Source organism: Haplochromis burtoni, unplaced genomic scaffold (genome assembly GCF_018398535.1).
Source record: "Haplochromis burtoni strain Fernald_Lab_line unplaced genomic scaffold, NCSU_Asbu1 Contig_170, whole genome shotgun sequence".
NCBI classification, from domain to species: Eukaryota; Metazoa; Chordata; class Actinopteri; order Cichliformes; family Cichlidae; genus Haplochromis; species Haplochromis burtoni.
The window spans coordinates 493,971-516,984 of NW_024582531.1; the positions used below are offsets into that span (position 1 = coordinate 493,971).

Here is a 23,014-nt window from a genome sequence, read left to right on the forward strand (position 1 = left end):
TACTTGAGGCTGTAGATTAATACCACCAGCATCAGCCACAGTAACGGTAACAGATAAACGGGTAAAGGTATCAGGGGCATAAACACCCACATAAAGACTGTATATCTGGCTTTAAAGTGAAATGTTCCGCACTGGCATGTTAGCAGTGTTATTTCCCGTCGCTTGGCCCATACTTAAGATTGTATGTGTGAAAACTAGAGAGCAGGGTCTCTTTGAGCCGTCCTTCATTAACTTGTCTGTTGGAAGACGAGACATTGCCAAATACTGCATTACCTTCTCAAATGGGTAATCACGTGTCTGCCTTGTTTGTTCTTTTCCAAGTAAGCCAACTTAAAATGTGATCAGATATTGTCTGTAAGGACCCTACAGCTCCCAGGCCTCTGGTAGAGGACCCGAGCTTGAAGGACCCAAGCTCAATTTGTGTATATATATTACATTGTTTTGGCTTAAGCTGCATCATTATAACTGTAACTGGACTCACTGTGCATATTTCCCAGTCATCCAATTTCTATATTACACTTCTATGATTCACATCTTTCATAAAATGTGGAATATTTGGAGATTCTCACAGACTGTACACAAGAGTTAGCTTAACAGGAGGTCTATACATCCTCAATCACGTAACCAATTTGTACTGAAGCTGTTTAAAATAAACAAAAAACACCTACCTGGTTAGGTTTAACATACGATCATGGTTTGGATAGGAGACAGTTTCAGTAATGTTAACCATGTATTATAAAACCTGCAAACTCCTGTATGTAAATACCAGAGCAATTAATACAGTGTGACAACTATGCCGGCGTTTGCACACTTGTATAAATTGTGTGTCTGGTAATGATGCAGATGGTGCACGCTAAGGAGTCGTGAAACATTAATTCATTACACCCTAGTTTTTAAATCCAGGCAAGGATATTAAACACGGGAAAAGACAGATAAACGCCGGAAACTACTGGTACTACAGTCCGGCCTGTGATCAAATAAATGACATGCCTAATTATGAGCAGCAAACATTTATTTGGTCTCTGTTATAGGGTTACAAAAGATTTGAAATTTTACTCAAGTTGCAACTTGGCAATAAGCTCAAAGACACAAAGTCGTGAGTCATGAGTATTTGCACATTATGACCGCTTATTTCAGATAAGTAGCCGCAGATGCATGTGACCTGAGTGGTACATGCAGATGAACAGCGAGGACAGATGAAATGTGACTCGACACGGGGTGAAATTCCAGCCGGCTTGAAATGTATAGGCCTTTCAGGAGATAGTGATTGTGTTTGTCAGTCCGACTCTTTAGGCTTTTTTACTCGGTTCCCTTGACCGAGAGCCTCTGCCCGAGCTTTCTTGACTTGGCTGGATTACAGCTGGACTTATCACCAGGAGACAAGGTCAGGGGGCCACATGTCACGCTGTATGGAGTGGTCTGTTTACTGAAGTGAAACTCAGGCAGACCGCAGAGATGAAGTACAGCAGCCTTGTGCTTTCATGTGGTGCCAGATGAATAATTAGGGTAGTGACTTATATACAGTCAGCTGATTCTCGTTCGTTTTTTGTTATATTATGTATTGTGATATCTGGTCATTATGATCAAGGTTTCTCTTCAGGAAACAAAACAAAAAATGTTTACAACTCACAGCTCCTGTGGCAGTGACTTTTATTGCACCAGTAATGTTGTTGTTTTTAAGCTATTTTAAGAATTTCTTAGTCAGACAGGCTCATTGCTCTTTCGTGTGTTTTGTTCACACTTAGCTGTTTGGCAATAACGTCATAATTGGAGAGGAGTTATCACCAGGATGCAAGGTCAGAATGCCACATGTCGACTGGCCTGTTTACCGAAGTGAAACTCAGGGAAATTGCTGCATGAGCAGCAGGCAGGGTACACACCCTGTGGTAACCACGCGGACAGCTGGTGACAGGTGTGCTTGCTGTCATAGTTTAGCTCTCCCTCGGTATTACTCACATGCTCCCGATGTAGCGCAGGCTGAAGGTTCAGTCACGTGTGCGCCTGACACTGGCTGCTGCTCGGAAGGCAGAAGAATGTGTGGAATTCACTTTAATATGTCAGTGTGAACCCTGACACACACATTCACATGATCTTCCAGGGCGATACCCTGGCCTTCTGTGATTGTAATCACATACAGATTCAGAAGGGTGTTAGTAGACAGATGGACAGGTGGACTCTTGTATTCAAATGCATCTAAAAAGGTATAGCTGGCATGGAGTTTTCCTTTTTTTAAATTTTTTATTTATTATTATTTTTTCCCCCCATGGCAGCTTGAGCCAGATAAAAGGTTCATGCCGTTTGTTAACTGACAACTCCAAGGCCTCCACCCTAGGAACTTTCCTCCGAGATTAAGAACCTTTAAAGCAACTTTGTGCTTCGACCAAAAGGACTAGGGTCTAAATTTCTGGGGGAAATCAAAGTATCTTCTCAAAACTTCATTCTTTTGAGTAATCAAACATTTTGATAGATCGGTATTTGCTTGATTTTATTTTATTCTGTCTTAAATTCAACAATCAAATCAAAAGAATTGTAGAACAAACCGCACAACAGATTAATTTATGATGGGGTATAGCTGTGCGCACACATGGCATGTAAAAACAAGTGTTCCCTTTTCATATGCTAGGCAGACTTGTGAAAGAATGGCTCATCCTAAAAGACTCATCGAATTTTGAGCAGCATGGTGTAATAGGATGCCATGACTGCAACAAGTCAGTTCTTGATATTTCTTCCCTGCTTGACATTCTGTGATCGTCTGTAAGTGGTGTTATTGTAAAGTGGAAGCATTTAGGAACCACAGCAGCTCAGCCACGAAGTGTCTGACCACGTAAAGTTACAGAGTGGGGTCACCGAGTGCTGCGGCGCACAGTGCATTAAAGTCGCCAACGCTCTGCTGACTCAATAACTGCAGAGCTCCAAACCACCCCTGTCAATAACATCAGCACAAAAACTGCACTGGGAGCTTCATGGTATTGGTTTCCACAGCCAAGCAGCTCCTACAGGTGTAATGTGTACACTTCACTTTAGTTTTGTCTATTATAGTGCGTGTGTGTGTGTATACTTGTATACAGTATATTTACAGTGTACCAAGTATATATACACAGTAAAGTTTTGCTGAAAAGGGGGAATATTTGAGTCATTGTTTAACTTTCCAGTAGTGTATTGCATAAACTAGAAAGCTGCTTATCATGATGACATCATGACTCAGCAGATCCACTTGCATAAATGTGATGCTACTCTGCTGCATGTGCTGCAGACATTTAGTTCATGAATTTATTATGCCTATGTAAAATATGTTGCTCAGTGAAAAGCACATATTGAATTTAATCATTCTCAATTCAGTATTAGGAAGGCTCATTATAATGCTGTTCAAGAGAAACAGGAGCCTGTAATTTAATCATAACGATTATGCTCTCTTGTTACCTTTGGGACTTTTCTCATCGATCGCTTTCTTGCGCTATAGAGAAGACGTTGTGAAGGTCACAATAATGCATAACTTATAAAAAATATATTAATGGTAAATCTGCCAGCCCTCTACCTTATGAGCACCCTTCATTTATTACAAACAGATAGTCATGCTTGGCTTTTTTCTTATCTTGATCTCCCCGATAACTGCTCTTGTGTCTTATGTGTGGATCACAAGGAAAGATGAGCTGCAGCATAGTCAAGCTAGATGAAGTCGGCCCTGCATTCCACGCTCTGGGAACTCGCATAAAGAGTTCAAGAATGAGCTCTGTCTGCGATTTATAGTGCATAATATCTCACTGTTGCGAGTTCTCCGACCTGTTACCCATCACCGCGTCCATCTATATGTGTCAGAAAGGAGGGGTGGGAGAGGAAACTAAAAGCTCAGCGTTTTAAGTGTTTACGGTTTGTACCAAGTGGGCAGATTTTTATCTGTGTGGCGCTGTCAGGTCCAGAGTGAGGGGAATAACACTTTTGAATGCTCAGCCGAATGGGCAACAATAGCTGTGGTGTGCAAACAATGTAGGCCCAGCTCAGGCGGCGGACACAGGACACAGCTGCCAAGGCCGCGCCACTCTAGCTCCGGTTGGGCGCTTTCAGGCCTTACCTTTGGCACACATGTTGTTCTCATGAATTCATTCACACCTAACAGGAATACATGCACTTCATCGGCAGGGAGCTGTTTAACCTTGAGGTGTCTGATATAGTACTAATCTGACTGTTTGGGATGTAGTAGAACGACCTGCCTTACAAGATCTGAAAGTTTGAGAGGTTTCGTGAACAGTCAGGCAGAAATGCATACCAAAGGACACACAAACAAAAGTTCTCAGTACCTCATGACAGCTGCAGCATCTAACTTTAACTATTGAGGGAGGTTTCAAAACCAGTTTTCTCAAGTGAAGCTGAGTTCCTGTCTGATTGACTTGACGAGAAGGGACAGCTTTTATAACCTTTACATAATAATCTGGGGTTCAGTTTTAGACTGTTTTAAATCCTTGTATGCTTGATTTATTATTTAGATTTATTGGCTTCATTAGCTTCATAAACAGAGAAACAACTTCACAGTTCTTCAGTATATGGTATCCAAAAAAGTGTCACTCTTGTATGAAAGTGAAAGGTTGAAAGTTGGATCTTATCCCAGCACCAGGTCTGAATCTGTTCACGGATGATCCTGTTTGTTGAATCAAGAGCTGAGTCAAGCGTTGACTGATTTCCTAATTGGTTGTGAAAGTGAAAAAGACTAGAAGATGTGCATGTGTCACCTTGTGCAAACAAGCAATAGACTATTAAAATGAAGGAACATCTCAACAACACAATAGTGACATTTTATTTTTTTACACTGGAAACCATAGGCTGAAAACAGTAAATGTGAAATACTAAAATGCTTTCAGGATAGCCCAGCAACTGACTCATAGATCATTGCTTAGTATCACCTGTTTACTGGCATCTCCAGGGCCTACTTCACCTACTTAAGTTCAAGTCTGGATCCCTTATTTCCATTAGTCCTGTGACTCAGAAGACACGCTGCATTTGAATGGGGAAAGCAAGAATGTTCTTTCTTTTTAACACACAAAAAAGGGAGTTGCCGACAGATGCAAGTCGTTGCTAGCGATCTGCCCTTGAGCAGGGTACCTAACCAGAAATTCAACAGCTAAACATGCCAGTTAAAGTTTGCCACGTTTTGAAGAAGGTAAAGCAGATCACCACTGGAATGCAGGGCTGTTCCCACAATGATGACGAGGCAAAAATAGAAACCTATCGTCCCTCTTCTCTGTGTGTGTGTGTGTGTGTGTGTGTATAGATAGATAGATAGATAGATAGATAGATAGATAGATAGATAGATATAGTTATATATATATATTTTTTATTTTATTTCAAGTTTTATTCTAAATAACTATCTGCAAGATCTAAATCTTCTCTACATTTTTAAAAATTGTCACCTCAAATCATAGTTTTTTGTTTTGTTCTTTTTTTCAGGTTTATAATTTTACTGTCTTATCATTTTCAAATGTGTGTTAAACAGGTAGTAGAGTACCGGTTCTACTCCCATTGTAGCATTACAGGATACTTTCCCATCTTTGTTTTGCGTGCGATCTACTGTGATGACTCTAATGCGAACGCTCTTCCTGTTTTGCTGTGTTGCAGGACCGGAATCGGCCCTTTGATGCTTTTAGCTTGCACTCTTTGGAGAATTCCTTAATGGATATGATAAGGACTGACCATGACAAAGGTAAACCACACCCTGCCGGTGGCCCACCAATGACTATCGCTGATATTATATGGAGGAATCATTTTGCAGGTTAGGAATATTCATACGTCCATGCTTGCAGTTTTTAGGTTGCTTAATTTTTTTTTTTAATTTTAATTTTTGCGCTTGGGCATATGTCATCTCTGGATACATCTGTTTTTCATTTGCTCTATTTGCCGATCTCTTAACCAATCCAGTATGAATCATTACACTCTGTTTAAAATTAAAGTGAATCTGAATCATTATGAACCTTACCTGCAAAACCTCACATATGTTTTGTGTGTCTGTGTCTGTGTCTGTGTGTGCACTCTAAACCAGAGGTGAACCTAGTGGTCTTTTGTACAAATGTTTTGTTGTTTTCTTTTACTTCCTCTTGTTGTCTTTGTTGCCTCCTGTATATGGTGATAACAATCAATGGATAAAGAGATAATGTCACAAGACTCGTATTTTGTTTGGTAAACGTGTTGCGCAATTGAGTGTATTTGTGGTTAATGTTTTATTTGCCTGTAATTTTGGACTTACATGTGTCATAGATGAAATAGAGACATAGCATATCAGATGATTTGAAACACAACACAAAGATGAATTTAGACTAACATGTATTTTTAAAAAAATACAATTGCATTTCTCAAAAGTGTTGTCAGATTGTGAAATCAAGGTTAAAAATTCCTCTTCGTAGAATTCTTGGGCCGTGTGGTGTAGGTCAGGTCTTCTGAGTCAATATTTTTGTAGCACCAGTCACGTGTCAATTGTAAAAACTCCTGTTTCCCAGATGGGGCCCTGTCAGGTTGGGTGTAGTTTTTTTTATACCCTCTCTGTCCTCCTATCTTAACAATGGAAAGGTTGGTGGGAGGGGTACATAATGAGCGGAGAATGTCATTTTCCCATGCATAAAGTCTGTTTTCCTAATCTTGTGCTGAGCGAGCATTGTTGCGCGCTCATCACATCCCCGGCTTAACTTTACTGGAAAGGTGTCGTAATGTCCTGCAGGGCTTCTCTTGGGATTGTTTGTGAAAGCACAACGGACACGTAGGAGATATGAGCAAAGTAGGGCGGGTGGATCGTGAAAATGGGTGTGTGTGTGTTCCTGATTCTCTCCTGGCTTGTTTACCCCTCACTTTGTCATGCAGACAGCACGGGGCTGTAGTAAACTGCGGTGCCAACCACAGAGCAGCTCCACCCTGCTAGCGTACCTTCTCACTGTTTGAAAAGGGCCCTGTGCCCCGGCCCTGTCTGCTGAATAATCTGTTGCTGGTGCTTTTTTTTTTTTTTTCTGGCTCAGAAGGTATTTTAACTCTAATTATCTGACCCGTGTAATCCTAGATTGAAATCTTCCTGACAATGCTGAATTAGTATTGAAGTAACACTAATACAACCACATTATGTAAAGAAACCTTTTTGCAATATAATGTGTTGATAATTCAGGGCCATTTAGTTGTGTAAATCTTTCAGTTGTGACATTTTCAAAAGTAATTCATTAAGAAATTCTGCGTCTGTGGTCATGTGCAGCATTTGTTGCAAGCAGAAGTGTAAGGGCCAGAGGGAACAGGGTAAGAGGCAGGATTTCCCAAATGGGTTGACGAGCAAAATTCCAGTAATTGAAGAAATGTTGCAAAAATGTAAGTTTGGCTCATAATTTTGAAAGCATCACTTGGTACTTGCTCCAAATATGGGGTCATGTTCAGGTTAGCGTGACAAGTTGACAGATTGCAGTTTTGCTTTTCCTCTGTTTAAAAACCTCATGTTAGCTGATTTTCTGTTTTTGTTCTGTTTTTTGTTTGGTTTTGACTGGTTGGTTGCAAGAAAATGTATCTAGCCCAGAAATATCATTTTTAGTTAACAATGAAGTTGTAACGAAATTTTCTAAATTTTGCTACAACTTTAAGATTTTGCATATCTTTTCTGGACACCAGCCAACAAAGATGTACTCATGTCAGACATTAGCTAGTTGTTAACTTCTCGGCTCACTTGTTAAAATCTGCATGTAATACTTTCTGTTTGGTTAGCTTGCAGAGTTTGGCTAATCTTACCAGTGTTAGCAGCAATAGTCTTGGTTTATTTCGTGTCAGCACAAAATATGTTTACACAGTTGCTTGGTTTTATTCCAATTTATTCTGACAAAGCTAACCTACACAATGTTTGTGCAATGTTTCATTCAGATTGGCCTACCTGTTAAGGAGGAAATGGGGAAATACATTTAACAGACTACTCTTCTGCCACTGACTATTAAGGGCAGCAACATTTAAACATGTAGTAGACTAGTCCTGTAGATCCTTATTGGCAAGTGGGCAAAATGTGGGCTGCCTTCCATGGCTGAAACCATACTGAATATTTTAAATACCAAACTTGGTTGTTTTCTGCTGAGTGCAATATGTGATCAAGAATAACATTGACAAAATACCCCAACTTGACATTACCAGAAATTAAAAGCAGCTTGTGCCTTGATTAAGGCTACCTAGAAAATTAGCCATGTAGGTAGAAGATCCTAACCCTGACTGTTCAGATCTGATTGGTTGATCATTTGTGAGTGGAGGAAGAAATTTTCATTTTTATATGTAACTTTCTAAATTTGTGAAAGTTTGTGTGTTTGTGCGCTGTAAATGGTGCAGTTGCTTTTTTTTTTTCTTTTTTTCTTTTTTCTTTTTAAGTTTTATTAGTGTGTGGATTAAGATCATCTTTCACATTTGGGTAGTGCCAGGCTAGCATGAATGGCAATAGGAACAGGAGGTTTTGTTCCAGAGGCACTGAGGCCTGACCTGTCGAACCTGATCAAACTTTCTGACACTCAGAACGAGAGTATCTCTGAAAAACTAGAAAAAAATATCCACAACAACATTGTCATTACTTAAGAATCCACATATCTGATCAGTAAATCTTAACTGAATGTACACTTATTGTTGTTTCACAGGCAAGTTACTGCTGTAGCGACTCCAACATCTTACTTTAGGGAGACTCTTCACCAGCTGAAAGCCACCAGTCAAAACAAATTAACCCAGTAGGCTCAGTTTTGCATTCCCAACCGAATGGGTACCGCCCACATCAATCCCATCAAAGACATTTCTCACATAGTTCTCATTGTGCCTGGAATAGCTGTTTTTCCTTGAGTGTTTTATGAGTCCCTGCGCCTTCTTCTCTTTCTTAAGAAGAAAAAGTACTCAGTATTGTGATGTGTGAATCAGTGAGGTGTGAGGTGACCTCATCCACACACCCTTTAAAGACAGGGGTGGGACCACCTCATTTTGTTTCTTCTGAGCTCTTGTTTTGAGAAGTTTCTGCTTCAAAGACACGCTCCATTACAGTCAATGTTTTAAACTTTCTAAAAGCTCTTTACTCCTGGTTGAGGGGAGCAGGGCCACAGGGACATCTGAACAAACGAACCCTTTTTGCAGACACACACACACACAGGTCAGCTGAGCTCATGTGTGGAGGACTAAAGACTCACACAAACACACACACATGTGCTGGAAAAACACCACCACTCTGACAACAACCACTACCTCTGCTGCCAGTGGTAGCATTTGATGCACACATGCACACACACGTGCATGCACACACGAAGGAAACACACTTTCAAATTCTTGCTGACATGTAAATCAGCTCTGGCATTCCATGCAAAGCACTCTCACCTCATATACTCTTCTGTTGAGCTGTCACTTATTCCTGTCTATGGATCAGACAGCTCAAGAGGTGTGATGGTGTGACTGCAGCCACTCCTTAAAAACACACACAGACACACACTTCTAGATGTTGTCACTAATGAGTTGAGATGCTCGAAAGTCCTTATAACCCTTGTGGAAGCGCTGTGTAGATCCCACCCCACCCACAATGTGTCTCTCTTAATGCACACGCACACACATTGCCTCAGCTGGTCTGAATCACACGATCTTGCATCAGTTACAATTTGCATCAGTTTCAGTGTGTGAGAGCAGCCTTTAGAAGACTGGAAATAGTTTATTTTCATAACGAGGTACTATTTCAGTTGTGTATTTAAAGGGTTGGTTCAGCATTTGCTAAATGTGCTGGCTTTATTCACCTCTGAGACTTCAATAAGAAGATAGGCTCTGCTATCGAAACAGCTGCTGTAGTTTGCTCTAGTTTAGCATTAGGGTTACAAATCTATCACCTTATGACGGGGGAGAACTGTTCAGAATCCCAAATTTGTGGTGTTTCTATAGTTTTGAAGAGTTTAAAAAAAAATACTTATATTTATGAAAACATAAAACCGTGCTTTCTGATTTCTCAAAAACAACCCTCAAAAAAGCCCCTGACCTCTGCCCTGGTACAAAAAACTGAAGAGGGCCATCTCTGAAAGGTCAGTTTCTGAGGTTTGTTGAGTTGTTTTGATTTAATAAATGGTAGCGAACATAACTTAGATGTATCTTTAGGTGCTTGAAGTTAGACTAAACTGCGTTCAAAGGAAAGATCCCTATGGGGGCATGCATTACAAGCAAACACAGACAGTGACTGTGGGGTGGGTGGGGGTAAAAGTATCACATTGTAGGTTTAGCATTATTTCCACAGAGTTTAAGATAAGCTAGCTCTGGGATTATGCTACATTACAGCTACAATTTTTGCCAATAACTATAAGGTCCTGGGTGAATGTGATTTCACTGCTTAAGGTTAACTCTGATGCCCCTAATAGTTTGGTTTTCTTCATCCTCGGAAGGCTAATGCTATCGATACCACAATTAATAAAAAAAAATTGCTTTTGCATTGTTGTAGGCATTTAAAGCATCGTGTCTAAGCCCAGTCTTGCAGTTGCAATAGCTGTAAAGAGCATAGACCATAAGGTTGTTCATGCATACCGATAAAATGATAAGATTAGTCAGTTTTTGTGTTTATTGTGTTCTTGTTTTGTTTGAACTCTATTGAATAGCCGATACAATGTACGTTCTGGGTCCATTTCGGCACTCTTTGTTGCCATATCCTGAACAGATCCCCCTTATTATACGTGTGTAGTTTGGCTTGGAATAGAAGAGGCAGGAGATCAGTCACTACCCCTGTAGTTAGTCACTTACATTAGTTAGACGGAGAGGCGGGTGATCCTGGGCTACGTTAGGAAGGTCCAGTCTGTGTCACCATTTTCACCCCTGATGAGTCTGGGCTTTGGAAACGTAAAAACTACCAGCTATATTATCAGGTAATTGTGATTTTTGCAGAGAGTGGGAGGTGGGGTTACGTGTTGCTACAGTATGTTTGGATCTTCTTAGACTATTTAAATGATCAGCTAATTCGCACATTTGAAATGTTTTCTTGAGCATTTGTCCTAAAGAAAAAACTAGTTTAGACTGCGAGCAGTTTGCCACTGAGGTTTTATAGACAGTTTTGTGTTTTAGTACTGTCTATGTTATGATGGTTGATTGATTATAAACCGGATAGTAAACAATCACTGGAACGATGTTCAGTCAACATCGCTGTGTCAACTTTAACTTCACTGAATCAACGTTGAACCCTAATGCTGGTCCTTCATTATTTTGGCACCATTTCGTTGAAATCTTGACTTAAGACTTAGTCAAGTGGAGAAAGTAATCGAGGGATAGCAAACACTAGTGCTGTTTGACTTTGTGGGCTGTGTAATGGAAAACACAAAGTGGAAACATAATACAAATGAGATGACTAACAATCTAATTGTGCACTTCTTCACTTAACTGAAGAAAAGCAGGAGACCCACCCACCCTTTCTCCTACTTTTCTTGAAAGCCTCTAAAGGTTGAGCCTAAATGTTGGACTTTGTTTCCTATATAAGGGGGAAATTTACTTTGAAGGACCCCAGGAAAGATAAAAGTTTGTTCTTACTTAATATCACACTGGTATGAAACAGTCATGTATGAGAATCTTCCTTTGGTTCGGGTTTGGAGAGGGGTTGAACCAAATTAACCCAAGGTTAAAGGTCTTTGCTTTGTTGGGCAACTGTTTGTTCTGACCCCTTAAACTTTCAACCCTTCGTAACACACCAGATGATTTCAACTTAAAAGGCACAACCCTGTACTTTAAACAGACAGTGATGACTCTATAGAGATAAGATGATGTATTTATTGGTTGTGTTAAAGGTTAGATCACACCTTGCTTCCAATAAATTGCACTGTCAGAGTGTTATGTATGTTGTGGTGGAAAATTCATGACTCCAGCAAGCATGACTGAGCTAATCCTGCCTAGGCAACAAAACAAGCCTGGGCTTGTTTAGTTTATTAAAATCATGGTTTGCCCAGATCTCACAAACTATGAAATGGTGTTGAAAGCTTTAATTCCTCAGACAAGTAGAGCATCACAGTTAACTGGATTCTGGAAATCCTCTGTTATTGCTGGAAAGGTATATCATGGTTTTATGGCTATTAATTTTATGAGACATTAATGACAGTGGGGAGCAGTTTTGACTCACTGGGTTTAACCACTAGAAACACGTTCTCACTATTTTCTTTTTGAACATTATGGCGTGATAGTTAAAGGAACTTTGGCCCTGTTGCAATCATCTTGTGGATTGTTAGTGTCAGCTCGAGCTGGTGTGAAGGGGAAGAAGTAGGTTATTCTGACAGAGACACAAAATAACTCTGACTAGGTTTTCTAAGAAAAACATCCACTCCTCTCGTCTTTTGAGTCATCTGTTAAGTCAATGCATTTTTTCCCCTTTTCCCCCAAAGTGTTTTACTCCCTTTTTAGTACTGGTAATTGTATTTTTTTGGCATTAGTCAGCAAGAAGTGTAGATTTGGAGCACCCTCCTGCTAAGTAAATGTCTTGGCAACTGGGGGAAAAACATATCTCTTACACACAGTTAAAGATGTGCTATAAGGTAGACGAACAAGCAAAACATTAGCAAAGCAGTTGACATGTGAGACATGTGGTGATGAGCCACGTGGACTCTAGTGAAAACTTGCAGAACAGGATTCTTGTAGTTTCAGCAATGATAGCTGTTACTTTACTGTTAACCAAAATTTTCTAGGTTTCTCACCGACTTTAAACACGATGGCTCTGCTTAGGCAGAGATGCCATATACTCAATTGATGCCAACTTGCTTTTTGCTGATCTATCCACAGCCCACTCTTTATCCATTTCTACCTAAGTGGTCGATGTGAGGTAATTTTCCATTTTGGGGATCAGGTCAGGCGAGGGAATTGGAGGTGCTTTTGGAGCCGTGCCTAATGTAGTGGATCTCTCCCGAGCGGCTGGGAGAGACGGATCGAGAATAGCTCTCTGTGAGGAAATGTCACCAGAACAGCAGTGGCAGCAGCAGCAACTCAGGGGCCCCTCTGGCCCTGCCACTCTTCTCCTAGGGGAAACAGATGGCACCTGCCCAGAGTTATTTTAAGGCTTCAGAAGGGTAACTGTACCCCCATGTCACCCAAAATGACTAATCTCGGCAGAAAGGCAAGAGCCCTCAGGACCTGTTGCAACATTTGCCCTCCAATCAGCAACATTTTATTGTTTCTGTATTCTGTGTGTGTGTGTGTGCGCGCGCGCTCTAGTCTCCAGTATCTAGTGTGTATTTTTTGATCTTCTTGGCAGTATTACTAGGTTAAAGTGCACGGCCTGCTAGAAAGTAGAACTGGATCCTCTCAAGCACACTTTAGTCAGTGAGACATTTGGGTTTAAACCCTGTAATTTGGTCGAAGAACTAACAAATAGACCACCCACACGTTTACCGATACATGATTCTGTGCAGCTATCCCTTGGGGCTGTTGAACTTTGATGACAGCCTGACTTGACTGTGGGTAGGGAGATAGAGAACGTAGTGGATGATCAGAGAACTTTGTCAAGAGTTGGAAAACAAAAACACCCCCCACTGTAGGGACACATACTAGTTTTTTTAGTGTTTACCTCTTCATGATCATTGGTTACTGACACTTGAATGTGAATGCACTGGCTTTGTTTGTCTCCAAGCTCCTAATGTCTGCTGGATTCTGACTGGGTTTGAGGAGTTTGGAAATGCACATCTGTGAAGCTACAGGGTGGCCTCCCCCTTATCCTTCCCTCCAGCCTGCCTCTCTGGTTTTCAACCAGGTCTATCTGCGTCTTCCACTCTTCTTCACGAGCCAGGAAAAGTCCCCCCTCGCTGTCCCCAGTATCTGTCTTTTGTGGGCACATTTTGAAACATTTAAGAGACTGGCTATGGTGTAAGCAAGTCAAAGTTCACTTAACCTATAGGGACATAGTTGTTCCCTTCAACCCCAGCACTTTGCAAATTGTCGCTGAAGTGACTGAAATAACACTTTGCATAGGTGAACAATAAAGGACCAAAAGGGTATTTTCTTAATATTAATGTGTGAAATGTAAGTTTGTGAATATGTTGCTTTATTTTTCCCTTTTTCTTTAGTTGTTGCTAAAATATAGAGCTGATATTTTTGAGTTTCTGTGACTGTCACTGTGAATGACATTGGCTGTGTTATTTAAAATGGGTAGGTTCTTTAGGCAGTGCATTTTGTCGTTTGTTTTTTGTACAAGAAGGGCGCTAACCAGGAAGTCTTTCATTTAGACACCTTACTTCCAAGAAAGCAAAGATAGATGGTTCTTGTAACATGCGCACACTGTAACCATAGCAGCTTTGATGAATTCTTAGCCTTGTAGCTGGTTTTGTTTGCTCGAGCATGTGTGCATATGAGATATGTGACAACAAAAGGATGTGTGTCTCAACCTCGTTTTCCCGCATCTGTTGTCTGTGTTTGTCTTTTATGCCATTCTACCAAGTTGTGTAAATGTGTCTGCTGTTTGTGTCATGCTCATCCTGGCTGGCATTTTCCGATTGCACACAGTACAGTGGAAGATCAAAATGAATGTCTGTCGACAGGCTGACTTTTTATCAGCAAATTCCACGTTTTCCCTTCTTTGTAAAAAGTGTGCTTTTTTTTTCTTTGGCAGGACGTATGGGCCTCAACTTTCATCATCCTGGGGCGGACCACATAATGTCATTGAACAGTAAGTCACATTTTCATTGTAGGGGCTGATCATTATTGCTCAAGATAAATGTCACCATTGCTTGTCTGTCCTCTGTGTTCAAAAATAACCAACAGTGGGAGGCACGCTGTTTGATACCTCCATGTTAAACATATGACCTCGCCACAGGGGCCACTGACAGTATGAGCTGGGTACACCTGCCCACCCTCTACGAAGCCCTGGATTCCCTGACACCATAAACCTAAGACAAACCTTTTAACACTGTAGGAAGTGCTATTTACTAACCACTCAAAACAGATCCAAAAATACCCCGAAAGGCTAGATTCAGTGTCCCAACAGATGGCAGATGACCCAACAGTGACGGGAGATGAGACAGTGAGGAAAATCAACTCTTTATCTCATATGCAGCTACTTGAATACCACAGAATTTTTCAGCCGAGGTCTTTCCTTCTAAATGGTCTTTGTTTGATGGGATCTGGGATGAGATTTCCTGGATTATTAAAGATATATTTCTTTATCATTATCATTAGTATCTATTTTTTTTTTTTTCATTTTTGGGTACAAACCTCAGTAAAAAAAATAAAAATACAGGATCTCTCTCATGACTGGTAATCAGAACAAATCCGAGAAGCCTTGGTTTCCTCTCTGGATATTTTCAGTCAGCCTACAGGGTGAAGAAATGGGCAAAGGCAGAAGGAAATTTCTCAGCTAAGCAGTTTTTACTGTCGCATCTTGACAACGCCGATGCTCCTTCCCCATTTTCTTCTTCTCATCATCTCTATTCTCGGAGAACATGCCTCGGATTGATGTTAAACTGTTGTGTCATGGGATAACGCTCAGGCGAGCACAGATCTGTCCATATCTTCCTCGTCTGTCAGAGCTGACTCCGCAGCCTGTGATCGGTGTAGACAGGGGAAGCTTTGGTTTCAACTTTGAGAGTTTCACTCTGTGTTTCTCCTTCATTTCATCCCATTAGCTTTGAGGCTTCAGGCTGTAAAAACCTGCAAGGGTTCTGCTTTCTGCAGATGGCGTTGGAACTTGAAGTGAAAAACAAAAGATGGGAAAGTGATGACTGTAGGTCCTCCTTCCGGATTTATTGGTGTTGTTCACTTGACAGCTTAGCAGAAGTGTCTCTGAGGCTTTTGAAGCAGAGTAGAGAAGGACGCATCAAACTCATCATGCCCAGAGGAAACAAAGAGTTTCCTGTCAAGCATTTGCTCTCTCTCTCTCTCAGATACCACACAGTTTGAAGTTTGTACGTATTCTTAACCCCTCACTCTTCTCCTTCCTCCTCTCCCTCCTTGGCTGTATTCTCTCTGAGAGGCATCTGACGGTTTCCCAGCACAACGTTTTTTTTTCATTTTGCCCTGGTTGCTAGGTGACTTTGTTTCTGCCAAGGCCAGACGGTGAGAGGGCAAAGCTGTAGAGACACTGCCCAGGTTTTTTGGATTGGTGAGCCAGATCTTTTCTTAATGAAAACATAGCGAGGAAGAAGAGGCTCAGAGACAATATATACTCCCTGAGAGGAGCCAGAGGGGAAAGTCGCATAATGGGGCTCTCACAATGCAAAGGCCCATATTGGTTTTTGAGGTCTCCTTTGTGACTGATGAGTTTAGAGGGGCAGGAGGGTGTCCTGCTGTTTGTTGGCATTTGCACCGCATTTTGCCTACTTTGTGCTTTGTGGCTTCAGTTTGGATCACAGCGAGATTGAAAGCTAAATTGTTTGTGGGAACTTTTCAGAGATTAAGTCCTGAAATGATATTTTTTTTCTTGCATTTAAAACTTATGAAGCATATGAAGCATGAAAGTTAATTTTTGGCCTCAGATACAGTATTATAAGTCAGTGGCTCTCCTCCCTTAGATCTACTCGGTAGCTTTATTGTCACTGTGTCTCAGCATCTTTATCTTCAGTATGGCCAGTATGTAAACTACAGACTTGTATGGTGAATGAAAATCAAACACAGCAGGTTGTAGACTTAGAAGCAACACTGTTAAGTGGCATTTGTACCAATGCCAAAATTTTTTCACATTTTCAAATGTCTGACAACATATAATAGAAAATGCTACAAATGTCTACAAACTCAACCACAGAACACACGTAAAGACAACGACTGTTTCATTAAAGGTTAGTTAGTTCCACATTTAATAGGTTTGGTTGATGGAGACATTATCACATGACCTCTGATCAGTAAAGAATTTTAAAATGGTTAGAAGTAGGACAGAAGATGCCAATTTTGTTACCGTCTTGGTGTTTTAAAACTCTATGTGACGAACGACGGGTGGCTGTGAAATCAAAGACTGAAAACACTCACAGGCTGACCATTTGTGATTGACATTAGTGAGTGAACATGTCCTGAATACCCCTCCCTTCTGACTCTAATAATGAATTTATTCTTAATTCAGTTTGTTAAAGGCTAAACGTGAGCAAATTCTGTTAATATCCTCCATTATCTATATTTTTACAGCTTATCATTTCATGGCAGTAAAATGAGCAGTAAAATGTAAAAAAAACAATAACTGAGGTCAGTTTAAAAGCTGGCGCACGTGTCTAGCTGGGGATCTAGCTGATCACAGTGCTGTACTTTGGCCTCTGTATATTTGGATCAATTGAGCTGTGACATCACAGCCTGCTTTCCACTGCTCCCGTCTGCATGCCATCCTTTTCAGAGCCCCAACGCTGCCGACCTCGTCCGTACACTCTTCTTATCCTGTGGGAAGTTTCCACTTGGACCTGGTCTGCAAGCCCAGACCTAAGAACACCTTTTAATATTTTACCAAGGCCATGATAATGACTAACCTGCTTTACCTGCTGTTCTGCATGCACTCCACTTTATGGCCTCATTTGTGAATATTCACAGAAGATTAGGACGAACTCACGCCACTGCGGGTTTATTAAGCCAAGATTACAATCGCCAGCTCTGGGGCGTTGCATTATGCTGTCGGGTATCTCGGTCATTTCCGTAGCCAAACCTCACCTATCGCCTTCCCTGCCTGCCGTGCAGTATCTGTCTGTTGCAAAGGCAGGTGCAGCAGGTTTACTGAAGGCTGGTGCCAGGCTGTAATAATCACTCCCGTCCCATTGCTGAAGCTTAGGTGTGGCCATCTGTGGTTTCACTGTTGCCTTAGAGATGTTCCTAGTTTTTTTTTTCCTTCTTCTTTTACAATACCCATGTCTCTATATCTCTTTCCTATCCTTGTTCCTGCCCCAACCCTCTGTCTCTCCTTGTGTTTCTCCCCTTCCCCCACTGTGCTGACAAGCAGCCCGGAGCTATGGCCGAAGAAGAGGTAACGTGTGGCATTTTCTCTGGGGGTTCTGCTTGCCATGTCGGCCGTGTTCTTTCTCCGAGGCTGAGGGGGGTCTTAGTGTGGTGTCACTATCTGCTTTTCATCTGTGCTGTGATGGAATGAAATCATATTAATTTCGACCCAGTGTTTTCCATGTTGTGCATTTAATTAGGAAGGGGTGCAGGGGTCCATCAAATCTCTCTGTATGACTCTTATTTTGCTTGATGGTGAGAGGAAAAAAAAAATCTATCCGACAATTTTCTTTTCTCTCTCTATTCTGAGTCAGATTTCCATCTTTAATATTTACGATATGATCTGTAGTGAAATTATTGGTGTTGTATGCAAATGCATTCAAATCTTAAAAGAAAAGTATCAGCAGTTTTTGCTTTGGTATCATTCAAATCAAACAATCTTCCAGCATGTTTGGCTGAAGTGCTTCCAAAATCGATTTTAAGGGTTTCCTTACAGAGTACGCTGACTCAGAAGTAACCCAATCATCGTGATGGCAAAGATGGGTGCTTTCAGCAGGGTTCATTTCTGATTTGATGTGCATTTTAACCAATTCAGTCTTTCTTCTAGAGTAAAAAGGAAAGCTACTGTGTGACATTTGTAAGGTCACTGCAGCACAGGGCTTGGGGATTATAGGTTATAGCATTAGCATGGTGAAGCCAGTGACATGCAGTGAATCATGCCTGAATAAAATTGCTTTGTAATTGTTCCCTAAGTACAGACATGGACGCAAATAAAGGTCTGATAATGCGCTGCGAACTGTTCTCCTGAATGCCACAATTTAAAACCATACACTAAAGTAATGCACCAGTTCCAGCTCCACCTATTCTCATTATCAGCCGTGCAGTGTGGTGTCTGAACGCTAGCAAACCTGATTGTAATAATGATTAGCATAACATTGTGACAACATGATTTGGAAACTGTTTCCAAAAGTATGTGGACACACAGACATTATAACCATATGGTGATGTTGAAGACCATTAGCATGGTTGTCCATATATGTCTGCCTAAATTCTCCAAAAAGCTACAATTAGCCTTTTAGGTAACACTACAGCAGAATCTGAGACTTTTGCAGAATTTCTGATAGTTCAGATATAAATCTGCATGATTATATAACGTCTTTATCACATAAGAGTCAGAGTGGACGTAATAAGAGGTGGAAGAAAACTGCCCGGCAGACAGAGCTTATAGTCAGAATTATGGTGGTAATCTCCAATATTAAAATTGCTGCTGCTACTACAAACCACATCTCTCACATCCTCCCTCTGTTTTTTCGTATTTAACACTCTCTCTTACGTTTCCATCTTCCTGTGTTTTCCCCCGTCCGTCTTCTTGGTGTCCTTCTTCTCTTCCTCTTCTCCCAGGTCGTTCCTGTCTTTTTCCCTATGAAGATGGCTTTCTTGACGACGGCCATGGTGATCCCTCCTTAACTCCAGGCCTGAACTCGCCAACCCGTGGTCAGAACGGAGAGAGGATGGAGCGCTACTCCAGGAAGGTCTTTGTTGGAGGCCTCCCTCCTGACATAGACGAAGGTAGAGGAAGAATTATTTTTCATTTATACATTTGGAGAAACACAATCCCTTAATGTCAGGTTCTTTTTTTTTTTTTTTTTTTTTTTTCTTTGTGTGTCAGCACCACTCTGTGATATATTAAAACTTCCAAGTTTCACAAACTGCAGACTGTGTTTTTGGCTGTTTGCCACTGAAAGTTAAACTGACATACAGTATGCGAGTCGTACTTGAGGGCAATTTGACACTCCTTGTTGAGGATTATAATTTACACACCACCAGTTTGAACTTCTACTATTAAAACTTTTACAATTTCTACAATTTGACACTGTCACACTTAACCATTCCCTAATCATAGCACATACCGAGAAATGCTCTTATTGTTTTGGTTTTTTATAAAAACATAAAAAGTGCTCAGAAAATATTAAGCGAACGCCAGCAGTTTGTAAAACTAGTTTAGCAAAGAGACTAGAAAGACAATGAATTCAGCAAGGCTAACATTTGTCATTTGTTTTTAGTCTTTGTGCTAAGCTAAGCTAACTAGCTTCCAGTCATATCATATTTATTGTACACACACTCTTTCCATCAAACTCCCTGTGAGAAAATGAATGAATGCATTTCCCGCAATGTATTATTTTATGGACCCGTAGAAAGTACCTGCTAAGTCTATAAATTTTAGCCCCTGTTCAGTAAAACTGCAGAATTAAATTTGCCGTATATTTAGACCCAATAAATCACTTTTTTTTTTTTTTTTTTTTAGAAAAAAGGAAAAAAAAAAGAAAAGGAATCTTACCAATTTATCAAAGTCGAAGTGAAAATATTGTTTCATGATCAAATGCTAAACATTAGTGAAGCTAGTTTAGCCTCTAGCATTTAACAGGTTTAGCATGATTCTCACCACTTGGCAGCCATCTTGGTTAAAGGCTTTGGGCTTTTACCAAGAAAAACAGCAGGTGCACTTACCTTTATGTTTACCATAATAAAACCTAGATACCCTTGTCACCATCAGCCTCGGTTGTGCACATGCATCACTGCAACAAAACGACTAGTTATGTTTTGCAGTTCGGCTACAGACTGGCTCTATAGGGGGGGAGGTGGGGGACACTGCAATCCTTATCATATTTGAGCTAATCTACTTTTGATTTTGATTTCATTTTTTTAGTCTCTTAGTCCCAAGTTTCTCTTTTAATGATGGTGATTTCTATGTTTTAACATCTATGACCTAACAACAACCTGTCATTAATTTGGGATATTTACTTATATGTATCCATTTTGTGTCTTTTTTTTTTTCTTTTGTCTGTGTCCATATAGTGAACAAGCATATGTGCTACTGAGTTGTTGCACAATACTTTGCCCTAACCAGAATGAAAAATGCATGAGTTTCCAGTGCACACTGGATGTGCTCGGCTTCTGTTCCCGTTTAATGCAGTAGCGACTACTGCAGCAGGAATAGCGCAAAAAATAGAAAGCAGCTCTGCATACACTCCTTTACATACATTTTACATGAACAACCATGAGAGAATCTTTCAATTTCATGTTTCCTTCTTGTCTTTTCTTTATTTTCGCAGATGAAATCACCAACAGTTTCCGTCGCTATGGGCACCTGGTGGTAGACTGGCCCCACAAAGCTGAGAGCAAATCCTACTTCCCCCCTAAAGGTAATAGTAGGTTCTCATACCATAATCTCTATTTTCCCATCAGACATCAAAGTGTAGACCAATAAATATCACCTCAGGTGCATCGCCATTTTGGAGTTTTGCAAATATTCGTATTACACAGAATCCACAGATCATGCTGGGCAACCTCAGAGGTGTTTGTTTATGTTAGCAACCACCTTTAGGCATCGCACAGAGAGACACATACAGCGTGTAATGACTCTATAACTGGCCACCAAGAGTTTTAACCCCAGAAGTGTTTGCTCGAGTGAGCACCTGAGGAGTGTGAAAGTTTTTCGCCTTTCTGCACAGGCTCTCGGGTGTCATTTTCTGGCAGCTGATCAGAGTCGCGCCTCCCTCCTCAAAGCCTCTGCATCACTCCCTCTGGCCTGGGAGCTACAGTGTGTCATATTAGGGAAGCTATTAAAGACGCTCTGGAAATAACTGACATTCCATAGGCAGATGGTAATACACTGCATCTGGAGGACCTGCAAAAATCTCTGCCAATTTATCCCCCACTCCCATTTTTCAACATCCCCCTCTCTTTTTTAGCTTGGGAGGATTATTTTGAATAGGCTTGGGTCTACTAATATCCAAAACCACGGGGGGAAAAAATGCAGCATCCTTTTAGGGGAATGAATGAGCTTAGGATGCCGCCATGTAAGGGGAGGAGACATGTAGGACTGGGGATCTGTGTAGAATTCATCAGTAAGTAGAGGGAATTCATCTCTTGCTCTAATTTTAAACCACACTCCCAAAACTCAGAGAGAAACCGCTAAAATATTCTGTTTATATCACACTCTCTGTATTAACTGGCAGAGGGAGCTTGGACACATGCCTGGTGACAGAGATTTTAGCACTAATAGCTCCGGGCGTGAGAGTAAGAACACACACTTGTGTATATGTGTGTGTGTGCATCTTGCTGTGCGACGAATGATTTACAAATGTGGGATTGGCGTCAAGAGGTCATCTGCCTTTTTCCCCGTGTTAAACGTCCTTCCAAGCTTGACCGAATGGAAGATGGCTGTCACTTTCCGCCTTGATTCACATTTAACTGCCGGGAGTATGTGACTACAGTTATGAAAGCGTTTTGGTTCAGGGATGACTCATATTGTGGCCGAGACTGAATTTAGGGGCTGGGGTAACACTCTCTTGGTGCAAGGAGAGGGTTGGAGTAAGGACAAACATGAACTAGCTGTGCTCTTTGTTCCTATGCTGTAACGGGTCTATTATTGGCCTCTCTGTTTTTGATTTTAGATTTTAATTTAATTTTTAGTTTCTTTGGTCACCAGAGATAAAAAAAAACAAACGAACTGCATGTATAGAATCAAATCTGATCCAAAATGCTTAAAGAGTTTGAAATTACTTTGACTGCCATGTTATTCTCATGGCACTTTTATGGAGAAGGAATATTGTTGTAGTTACAGTGGATTCAAAGACTCACCATATTTTTTTGGACGATAAGGCGCACCGGATTATAAGGTGCATTAAGGGAAACAAAACTTGCTTCCTCCACTTCCGTACCATTGATTCATTAACGTTGAATTCTCTTGCAGCTGCTCTATTGCCATGTTGTTGGAGTATATTAATGACTAACCTCGTATTGTGGATGGATTATCTCAGTTGTTCTCGTAACTGAAGCTTGGTCCGTTTACAGCATCCTGCCATGCGATTGCATTTGTCCCTAACCATCGGGAACCCTCACGTTAACTTTTATCGCGTCGAAAAACGTTAGCATTCATCCTCTAGCTTCACTGTTTATGTTATGTCGCTAGCGATCACGTAGCACATCACTCTATACCAGCTAGCCCAACTTCAGTAATCCTACAAACGTCACTGCTGTTTAATTTTCTGTCTTTATTTATTTTAGGAGTGATAGCAGAGCCGTATGTTTTAATTTTTTCAGAAATCTCTCAGTCAGAACATGCTATATCATGTTTAGGTGGAAACTAGCGAGCTAA

General features: G+C 40.9%; 1 protein-coding gene across 8 annotated transcripts in view; it reads left to right on the plus strand.

Annotated features, from left to right (window-relative positions):
- The window catches only part of cpeb3 (cytoplasmic polyadenylation element binding protein 3), a 39,765-nt gene that overhangs the window by 3,857 nt on the left and 12,894 nt on the right, over positions 1-23,014 (plus strand). For 5 of the 8 annotated variants that reach the window (XM_005933606.3, XM_005933608.2, XM_042225371.1 and 2 more), the window contains 5 exons: positions 5,608-5,761; positions 14,561-14,617; positions 17,858-17,881; positions 19,255-19,422; positions 20,967-21,056. In XM_005933606.3, the coding sequence (XP_005933668.1) occupies positions 5,608-5,761; positions 14,561-14,617; positions 17,858-17,881; positions 19,255-19,422; positions 20,967-21,056 (493 nt within the window). The remainder of the gene's footprint in view (positions 1-5,607; positions 5,762-14,560; positions 14,618-17,857; positions 17,882-19,254; positions 19,423-20,966; positions 21,057-23,014) is intronic. The other 3 variants (XM_005933604.3, XM_014337202.2, XM_005933605.3) reach the window with 3 other exon arrangements.